We start from the raw sequence: 11,103 nt of genomic DNA, 5'->3' as shown, positions 1-11,103 counted from the left end.
ATATGAATATTTTTCAATTTGTGTGAGTGTGGATTTTTCTCTAATATCTCTTAATTTCTTAATTTCTTATTTTTTTTTAATGTTTAGCCTTTTTGTTATTTTCATTACTTAATTCTCTCAAGTAATTTATCCTTTAGTTTAAGTTTGGAATTATTTGATAACATTTCATTTTTAGGATTTTTTTCATTAAGTTGCAAGTTTGATCATAAGGATCTTAACAATTTAATTAAGTGTTTAAATAGTATAGATTAAGAAATGTATTGCACACATAAAACACATGCATGTGTTTGGGTATTCAAAGTCTTGAAATTACCCACTCTATAATTGTGTAGATCAAAGTTATAAATTAGCCAATTTTTTAATCTTATTAGACATACTTAATAAAAGGATTCTAAAAAATATTCGTTAATATTCTTTTATATATTTATTTAATACTTAAATATCTTCTATTATTATTTGAAATTTATTGTTGTACTTTATACACCACTATATAAAATTATAGATTCAAAAGTTGAATCTATAAAAAGTTTTATAGATATTTTCTTTGGATGAGTATGTATTATTTTAAAATATTTTTTAGTTTGTGAATAAATAAAAAAATATTAATATACATTATGTGTATGTATATTATTGTTACTGGAACACAAGTTTTTTCTAAATATTATTATAAATTTATACTGTAATATTCTAATTTATTAAAAACTTATGTATATCTATATAATTTTTTAAATATATTATTATAAACTTATATTATATTGTACTATTCTAATTACTTATAAATTTACATGTATCTGATTTTTTAAATATTATCATATATTTATTATTAAAATTTATATAAATATATTCAGCATAATAGTTATATATGATTAATCTCTATAAATTCTTATTCTTCTTCTAGATAGTTCATTTTTAGATAGTTCATTTGTTCAATGATTTTTTTTGTTTTATTTGTAATATTTAGTTTACATATTTCTCTTTGTTCAATGATTATTTATAACTTATATTTTCCATTTTATTATATAATTTATTAAAATGAAAAAAATTATAAACGTTAGAAACAATTATTTAAAAAATTATAAAAATTATTTATATTTATTTTTAATTAGACAATTTGTTCAAGTATGATTTTAATTGTTAAGAAATAAATTTGTGCACTTCTTTAAGAAAAAAGACAAAATTCAATATAATTTTATAAGTGAATTTAAATAAATGTGGTGGTTATCTTCAATAATTTAGAGTTAATTTTGTTAAAATTAATCTTATAATTGAGTGGACAAACAAAGACAAATTATCCCACCACGATTGAGTGAGATGGAACTTACAAAAAGGTATTATAAATCAAACACCAAAGCAAAGTCAATTGCCTATGTCATCAGAAACATAAACTCTGCACAAAATTCAATTCCTCATTGCGAAACATTTTTGACATAAAATAATAGAAGGAAATAAATTAAATTCAAAGAATCCAACAATGAACAATGGAAAATAAGAGACATTTTTTAAGGTAGTAAAGTTGAAGCATGAAAAGGAATATATGGTGAAACAGAACTTTGATTTTGAAGTAAAAGAAAATAAAACACTAACGATCGGGTTGAAGTCTCGATTCGCGAGTGAGTTAGTTACTTATTTGGTTCCATTAGTTTGAGGGTAATTATGAGGATGTTCAGGATTTTTTTTTATCAGCAAAGAATTAAGTAAATTAAAGGGATACTTCAGGGATATCCCAACCCTTATACAAAACCATCACAATCTAGCCTAAAAAACTTTAAAAAAACAAGGTAGAGAAAGTGCACATAAAAACCCTATAAAACAACTAACCAAGCGTAAACTTCTAAGTGAAAATAGGAGACAAAATACATATAATAGAGTAGAAACCTATGTCCACTTTCTCAGCACAGCAGCATGGAAAACAACCCCACTTCTCCACAACATCCCCATGGAGCCCACTTTTCACACAACTAAATGCTCAGGATGACTGAGCAGGTGGGATGAATACTCGTTTCTCCTCTCATATAGAAGGATTAACGGTGATTACACATAAGACTAATGCTATTTTATGCCTATATCTCCCTAACACTACACCCTGCATGAGTACAACATGTTGAAAGATAGAAGGTAAAATCGATTTTACATAGAGTGTATAGAGAATAAAAATCAATTTTATGTGACATTTTTTTACAAAAAAATCGATTTTAATATCCTTTGTAGGACAATATAATCGATTCTATTTATATGTTTAGTATGAAAATCAATTTTGAGACTTGTGATAAAGATGGGAAAATCGATTTTGACTTATAATGGTGTCTAGTAGCCCAAAATTGATTTTGATATGCACATGGTTACGAAAATCGATTTCAAAATTAGTTTAGCTTTTATTATTGTAGGTGAGTATGTTTATTAAAATTTATGTAATAAAAATATTTAATTATACTATTAATAACAATATATAATTAAAAATTAAAAAGATAATATGAATAAAATATATATATAATTATATAAAATAACAAATGTATATAATAATAAATGTTATTTTCATAAATTTTAATATATTTAATAAATTTATTTCAATTTAACACTGAATTATTTTTTATTATATTTTTTTAATTTTTATTACAAAATAAAAGTAACTATGAATATTATATATTAGAAAAAAATAACTGACTCAAACCTAAAAAATATATACCATAACGCATTATTTAAATATTTTTTTAATAATAAGGATAAATTTGTAAATACCTTTAAAATAATTTCTAAATTCTCTTCTAACTATAATTTCTAAATTCTTTTCTAACTATCATATAACTCACAAATTTCAATAAATCATCATCACAAATCTACTCTATCATCCCTTAATCCAAACAACCTCACACATCCTCACTAATTTTCACAAATAATTTCTTCCTTCTTCCACAAATTCTCACCTCAATTCCAACACAGCATAACAATGGAAAAAAAAATGAGGAACACGAACAATTAGATTTTGAAATTTTGAAGATAAAGTGTTGTGTATTATAGTTTTAAAAACAAAGAAAACGTTTTTTTAAAAAAAAAACTGACCAACATAGATTCAAATTTGTTCCTTATTTAGTAACCGCTCTCAGATTCCAATGAAAATTTATAATACAAATAATAATAATAAAACAACACAATGTCCAATACAAAATGATAAAATAAAATATTAGTATAAGAGTAAAATAAAAAATAAAAAAAATGTGAACATCGGTTATAAAGAGGTTACAAATAGAATTATGATTATATATTGTCATAAAAATTTGTGCACACCTTCAAATGTTTATTAGGAAAATCTATTATGTTTATAATATTATAAATATAAAAGAATTACACCACTAATAACTAAATATGTAACACCCAAATCTGTTAGTAAAATAATTAAGTAACAATATTAGTTGAAAGGATAAGAATTTTATTATTATTAAAAAGTTTATACGATTGAGGTGGAGAGAGATTTTAATTGATTGAAGATAAGATAATTTTGTAACAACGTCAAATCTTTTAAAAGTCACATACCCACGGCTAGAGTTTCTTTCCATTTTTTTTTCTCTTTCTCTCCATCTCTCTTTTAACTTTTTTTTTTTTTATTATTATTTCTCACTCCATACATCATTTATTTTAGAATCTGATCGCGCTAAGGAGTGAATCAAATTTATTCAAACAGAGTAAGTTATTTTTACTGTAAAGATTCTTTGTTATCTGTTTTTCTTAATATTTAGTCATCAATTTTGGTAAGGTCAATTAAGAAGAGTAATCCTCTCAACTTATTTTACTATATACTAAATTTTTGTTTTGTTTGGATAACTTGCATTAAACCCTTAAATCTTGAAACTTATCTCGACTGAGGGAATAAAATTCTATAAGTTACTTGGAAAACAAGCAATTAAGATAAGGGAAGCTAAATTTAATTTTTAATAACACCCTAAGCTAGAAGATCTGGTTGTGGAGGGACTTGGTCCCAATATTCAATTTCTCTTGCCGGGATGTTACGCATTTATATATTGTGTTGTTTGTTTATATATTATTTAAACTTATTGAAATATTAGATTTTGATGGTTTAATATTTAAGTGTTGTTTTTTTTATGTTAGATAGGATATTTTGAATGATATTGTATGATGAAAATGGTATGAAATTGAATTCATACATTTAGGATAATGTATGGTATGGAATGATGTTTGTTGTGTATTAAGTATTGATGCATATGTGGTAATATAGATCTCTGAGTTTCACTGATGATCTAAGTCACATAGACTAAGATATCAGATGGTGAGAAACTAAGATATCAGATGGTGAGAAGCAAATGGGGGAATTCATACACGACTTAGGTTGAACTTACCCGAATTCTTTCTATTGAATTAGTTGGTAATCTTTGGATTATGTGTTAGTCTTTGGTATGACTTACTTAATACGAATCTTTTGGAAATAATTGGATCAGGATTATTTTCTATCTTAATTCTAAATAATTAGAGTACATTTTAGAGATAAGTCTTGATTGGTTTTGTATATATTTTGTGTGATTATTTATTTTAAGTTAATTTGTCTTAAAGATGTAGTTGGGAATTTTAGTAATTTCTAACCCAATTCTTTATGTGCTTAGTAGATGACATGTAGACCACCTACTCCTCCTCCACCGGTAGATATGTTTTATAGAATATTTGAAGCTACTCAATGCCCTGAAGAGAGAAAGTTATCTTATGCCATCTATATGTTTATTGAAGAAGCTGAGTTTTGGTGGATAGGTATGAAGCAGATGATGGAAGACAAAGAAGAAATTGTCACTTGGAAGAGTTTCAAAGTAACATTTTTGTAGGAGTATTTTCTTGATATTGTCAAATATGCAAGAGGAATTGAATTCATGCAGCTGGAACAAGGAAATCTTTCAGTCACTGAATATGCTACTAGGTTCAAACACTTAGCTAGATTCTACACCCAAACCATGACTGAGGCTCGGAGATATAGAAAATTTGAGTTTGGATTGAATCAAGAGCTTACAGAAGTGGTGATCCCTATGTCCATTAGAGATTTCCCTACTCTAGTGAAGAAAACAAAAGTAGTGGAGAGTTTGAAAAGTAGTAACAAACTTGCTAAGCCTCAAGTGGGAGGACCTTATAAAAGCATGCATAAATATGAAGATAGAAAGAAACCTTATTTCAGACCTCAATCTTATAGTAGTGGAAGACCCAATTCTCAATGACCACCTAGTTTGAAATATTTTAGATGCGGTGGGCCACATGTTGTTAGATTTTGCCCTGATCCAGTGTCAAATGTGACATGTGATCAATGTCACAGGTATGGTCATGTAACAAAAGAGTGTCGTGTCCAATTGGGAGCTCCAAAATCTGGCGGAATGTCGCAAGTACAACAAAATAGTAACCAAAAACCCAGAGCAGCAGACAGTTTTTGTCATTAGTGTAACTGAGGCTTCACAATCTGATAGCTTTGTTAGAGGTATTTACACCAACAAAAGATATTATAGTAACTTCTTCTATGTGTGTTGTTGAGTGTCCAGTAATTATAGATGGACGAAGATACAAAATCGACATAATAGGATAGATATAAGAATATTTTTTTTAAACATAGATCAGGAAATAAAACTTTTCAACATCATATCTTCATAAAATTAATATTTCCATTATTATAATAAATATTGTAATTTTTGTATAGACTAAAACACTATTTAACTTTACAAATATTTATATACGTAACAAAAATTATATAATATATATATAAATATATATATTCATATACTATTACTAAACCTACAGAAATTATTATTATATTTATAAAGAATGTTACAATAATTATTAAATTAAATAGTTATAATTATAAAAGACGTTTCAAAAAATAAAATAAATCATTCACTGTACATTTTTATATAATATATAATTATTTAGTTATTTATTTGATCATTGTTGGATTATTATTAAATTGTATTATTATAGAATTGCATATAAAAATAAAAAATTGCAAAAGTTATAAATTATATATTTTTAATAGAATAAAAATGTGAAGGAACATTTGAATATTTCATATCGAAAGTAAAACCAAATTAACTATCATTTAATTTAAAAGATTACAACAATATTTTTATAATGTGAAACATATCATTATTATTTTCAAAAGAAGCAACTGTAGGTTAAATTAAACTTAAAGTAAATAAATGATAAGTAGATGACACATCTGGGATTGTTTGTAACTAGCAAGAATATTGACATCTATTCTTCCCCGTATCTCTCTGTATTATATTTGAAGATTTGAAGGAATGGATGTGATATCATGATTATGCTGTTTTCTTCTGTATAATAGAATACCAGATAATCCCTTTTCTTCTTCTTTCTTCCTAGCAGAGAACAAAGATCACAGGAAATATGGGCTTAGACTACTACAAGATCCTTAAAGTAGATAGGAACGCCAAAGATGATGATATTAAGAAAGCATATCGAAGTTTGGCCATGAAGTGGCACCCTGATAAGAACCCCAACAACAAGAAAGACGCTGAAACTAACTTCAAGCAAATCTCGGAAGCATATGATGTATGTCAATTTAGTATCCTTTTCAAATGTTATGGTATTTTGAAGTAATTTCAGTTTTTTGTTGGTTTGTTTCCCTTGAAAGTTGTAATTTTGATGATGGGTTTGGATGAAAACTATTTTTCAAATTTGATGTTCTATTGTTTTGTGCAAAGTTGTCATTTTTTTGGAGGTTTGTCATTTTTGTTTGGAGGTTTTTCAATTTTGAGTTCGTGGGCTGTTCTAGATTGAATCTAAAATAGGTTTTGGTTTAGAACGACAATTGGTAATTTGATTGATAATTAAAAGTTTCCAATTTTTCATTTTTTTTGAAGTGGGGTTTGGTAGGTTTTTCTTTTCCTAATTTGAATCGTGAAACAGGTCTTGGGTGATCCACAGAAGCGAGCCCTGTATGATCAGTACGGTGAGGAGGCGTTGAATAGTGTGCCGCCGGGTGGCGGTGGTTTTCCGGGTGGCGGTGGTTTTCCTGGTGGCAGCCACGGTGGGTCGACAACATTCCAGTACAATCCCAGAAGTGCTGATGATATATTTTCGGAGTTTTTCGGGTTTAAGAGCCCCGTTGGTCGTGGTGGAACAGGGGACATGGGTGGTCGACCTGGATTTCCCAGGGGTGGCCCGTTTAGTGAAGATATTTTTGCTCAATTTCGGAATGCAGCTGGAGAGGGCTCTGTCCATATGCCTAGGAAAGGGGCACCAATTGAGAGAACATTGCATTGTAGTTTGGAGGATTTGTATAAAGGGACTACCAAGAAAATGAAGATTTCAAGGGATGTTAACGATGCCAGTGGGTGAGTTCTCCACTTTTACTCACTTGCATTGCATCTCTTACTTTATAGTTTCTTCCTGAAGACCTGAGTTTGTTTATGTTAGTCTGTTATTGCAAGGAATCATATTATCAAATTTCATGTACAAAGTTTCATGATTTTCTTTAATCTGATCAGTTGGGTCGATTGTTTGATGATAGCTTTGAAATTTAACCCTATGTTCACGTGTTTTAGGCTTAGAGTTATCCATTTCTACTGTTAAAGTGGTAGGTTAGATTCTGTTGATTCATCATATCTTTGACGAGTAACATTTATGAAATGAGTCACTGTTACAGGTGTGTGAAATGAGTTTCTGAAACTCATCATAGTTCCATTTCACTGCTTTATCTCACAAAGTGCTGTGGCTTTTAGCCATCACGGCAGTCATGAAGATTGTTCTCTATTTGAATCCTATCATGGCCTAGTCTCACTCCACAATGTCATTACATTGACTACAATGACATTGAGTAGCATCTTTTATGAGAGATGGTTTTTCATAGTCAGTTGCGGAATGATAATGCTGATTTTGTGCCATGATTTGTGTGAACATTCATTCTTGGTACCTTTCTCTGTGTATCACAGAATCAATCATCTTGTAGGAATTTGGTGTGAAGTTAGGAGACATAAGAATGTATGATGAAGTGTGAAATTGTGTTGTGAAATGTAGCAATGTGTTTGGTTATTTGCAGGAGACCCTCCACAGTAGAGGAAATCCTGGCAATTGAGATCAGGCCAGGTTGGAAGAAAGGGACAAAAATAACATTTCCCGAAAAGGGAAATGAACAAAGAGGAGTTATCCCTGCTGATCTTGTATTCATAATCGATGAGAAGCCTCATAGTTTGTTCAAGAGGGATGGCAATGATCTTGTTATCAGCCAGAAAATATCTCTGGTAGAAGCCTTGACAGGTTGCTCAGTTCAGCTGACAACTCTTGATGGTCGGAATCTGACAATCCCTATCAACAACACAGTTAGTCCTACATACGAAGAAGTTGTGAAAGGAGAGGGCATGCCAATTCCCAAAGAGCCTTCCAAGAAAGGGAACTTGAGAATCAAGTTCAATATCAAGTTTCCCTCCAGGCTTACCTCAGAACAGAAAAGTGGCATCAAACGATTATTGACTTCTCCTTAAGCAATGGTGGTACCATTTAGCTAACATAGGAAGATGTCACTTATTCCTTACTTGTTTTCTTTACTTTCAAATGCAACTACAACAACAGTTTAATAGAGGATGATGGTATTTGTTTATTGTTTCATTTCTTTAGTTTCTTTCATGTTTATTGTTTCATTTCTTTAGTTTCTTTCATAGTCAGAATTTTCTTAACCATGGTATTTATTTATTGTTTCATTTCTTCTTTAGTTTTTCCTGGTCAGAATTTTCTTAACACCACTTCTCCACTTGTTTGTGTGAAAATTGCCTGCAACAATTTCTATTTCTCACCTTCTTTATAGAGTATTTTTTTTTTTAAATATCTTTCATGTTTTTTCTCATTTATGTATCTAGTTTTTAAAGGTAAGGGAAGTAATTAATTGGTAGATTTATGTATCTACTCTTAAAAAGGTGAGGGAAGTTTGTTTTTTTTTTTTTTTCTGTTTTCTTCTTTTTAATTATTAAAAACACGTTATTCTTAGTCTGTTTTCTGTTTTTTTTTAATATATAAAAGCACTTAAAACTTTTACTCTTCAGTTTAGGTTCTGGGCATTGGTAGTTGAAGAAATGGAAATTGAAATAAGTTTTGATTTTTTTTACTAAAATAACATAATTCAAGTCTTTATTTTATTTCCTCTAATGTCTTAAATATTTACAAAAATATATATTATGTGAAATAATTACCAAATAATATTGTTTACTTTAACACTTTCATTCGAATCTGAACTTATTTGTTTTATAAGTTCTTTCTGCATTTGCGATTTTGTTTGTCTATACTTTGATTTGTTTTATAAGTTTTTTTTGTATTTGTTTAATCGTAAATCCATTTATTTAATTTTTTTTATATAATAAAATGTTGTATATGGATCTTTGGAATACAAATGAATATAGAAAGATATTTATGTATTTTTTTTTTTATGAAAAAGTTAAAAAAAAATGATGTGATTTTTTCGTTTTGCAATTTCTTTTTCCAATTCTATTCTTTTACATTGTTTTGTTCGAATCAATATTTGTCTTCGAAATTACAAGTCCTCTTTTTTTTCACTTTTTTTTTTGTATTTCTTTATAACTATTTTTCTTATTTTTCTTTTAGTATTCATATCCTTTCTATTTTTTTCAATAAGAAATTTCTTGACTTTATTAATGGTTACTTCATAAATCATTGGATTATTCTTACAAATGGTTGAATACTTTTTGTTTTCGCTTAATTCATCTATTTTTTTAGGTTTTAATAGAATAAAAAGAGATTAAAAATTTCTTTTTTTTCTACAATTTTATTCAAATATTTATTTTTAAAAATATTTATATTAAGATAATATTTTTATTTAAAATTTTAAAATATATTTTCTTTCTTTAAAAAAAGTTAAATATATTGAAGAATAATATAAAAAATTAATTATATTAATAAATAATTATTTAAAAATATTATAATTTAAAAAATAATTATTAAAAAAGGTAGTTATTTAAAGAACTAATTAATTTAAAAATTAAAAATGTGAAAATTTAATTTGTTAGAGTTTATAAAAATTATAATATTGAAACATTTGATTCTATAGTTAAAAATGATATTTTTATTCTATTGTTAAGATTGATATTTTCACTTCAGAACTCAATACTCTACATCATTAACAACCAATGTATGGAAATATAGAAATAATGGGTATTCAAATCAATAATCTATATTAATGCAAAATACCTAATTAGTGATATCTTTTAAAAACAAATATTATGGAAGGGTGGTTAACTCAGTGATAATAAATAATTATTATAATAATTGTGGTTGTTTGGGTACCCAACACCCACCCCTTTATCTTCACAAGTAATGCGTTATTTGGGTACCCAACACCCACACCATGATCAACTTCTCCAATCAAGATTTAATGAACTTGGAGGTCTTGTTTTTATTATAACATATCCCGAATATTAAAAGATATTTATTTTTTAATTAAAATTTACAGTAAGTTATTTATCAACTCTTTTTTCAACCCACATAAAAAGAGATATGTTCTCTATCTAACATTGACGATGTTGAGTAGATATCGAATAATCATAAGTTTAACTTGTGAATATCGTCATACAAGAAACTACATTAAATTATATAAATATTCATCATTATGATAAGTATTTTCTTATATCACATTGTGATCCCTATCTTTCATCTTGGAACATACCAAATTGTAATTTCCTAACCATAACCACACATGTATCACAACGTGACTTAGAACTCGTCTTACATTGACATACTTTGAGAAATATGATTTCAAAGATCATGAAAGTTCATAACTATTAAAGTAAATCATATCTTGCATTAACATTGTAACCCCCTTAAAAGAAAAGTCACAGAAGAGAACCCCTGTTGATCCTTTCTCTTTCCTCCCTCTCCCTCTCCCTTCTATTTTCAATTTCTCTCCCATACCTCATTTATTCCAAAATCTGATCACACCATGTTATAGATGAGGAGTCAGACTACATTTCTACCCGATCAAATTTTCAAACAGAGTAAGTTCATTTTTACTCTAAAGATCCTTTATTCTCTGTTTTCCTCTATGATTTAGTCATCAATCTTAGTGGAGCTAATTGAGAAAAGTGTTTTTCTCAACTTGATGAA

General features: G+C 27.7%; 1 protein-coding gene across 2 annotated transcripts; it reads left to right on the top strand.

Moving 5' to 3' along the window:
- Positions 1 to 6,178: 6,178 nt before the first annotated feature.
- LOC137825688 (uncharacterized) lies at positions 6,179 to 8,601 on the top strand. 2 transcript variants are annotated; one of them, XM_068631425.1, is made up of 3 exons: positions 6,179 to 6,546; positions 6,904 to 7,331; positions 8,036 to 8,601. In XM_068631425.1, the coding sequence occupies exons 1-3, from the start codon at positions 6,382 to 6,384 to the stop codon at positions 8,475 to 8,477; spliced, it is 1,035 nt and encodes a 344-aa protein (XP_068487526.1). In that variant the 5' UTR covers positions 6,179 to 6,381; the 3' UTR covers positions 8,478 to 8,601. The 2 variants fall into 2 exon arrangements, with proteins under 2 accessions (XP_068487526.1, XP_090150454.1); XM_090294328.1 differs by having other exon boundaries at positions 6,190 to 6,546; positions 7,643 to 8,601.
- The last annotated feature ends 2,502 nt before the right edge of the window (positions 8,602 to 11,103 follow it).

Source organism: Phaseolus vulgaris, chromosome 8, assembly GCF_051622355.1.
Source record: "Phaseolus vulgaris cultivar YP4 chromosome 8, ASM5162235v1, whole genome shotgun sequence".
In the NCBI taxonomy this organism is placed as follows: Eukaryota; Viridiplantae; Streptophyta; class Magnoliopsida; order Fabales; family Fabaceae; genus Phaseolus; species Phaseolus vulgaris.
This window is presented reverse-complemented; position numbering and strand designations above follow the sequence as displayed.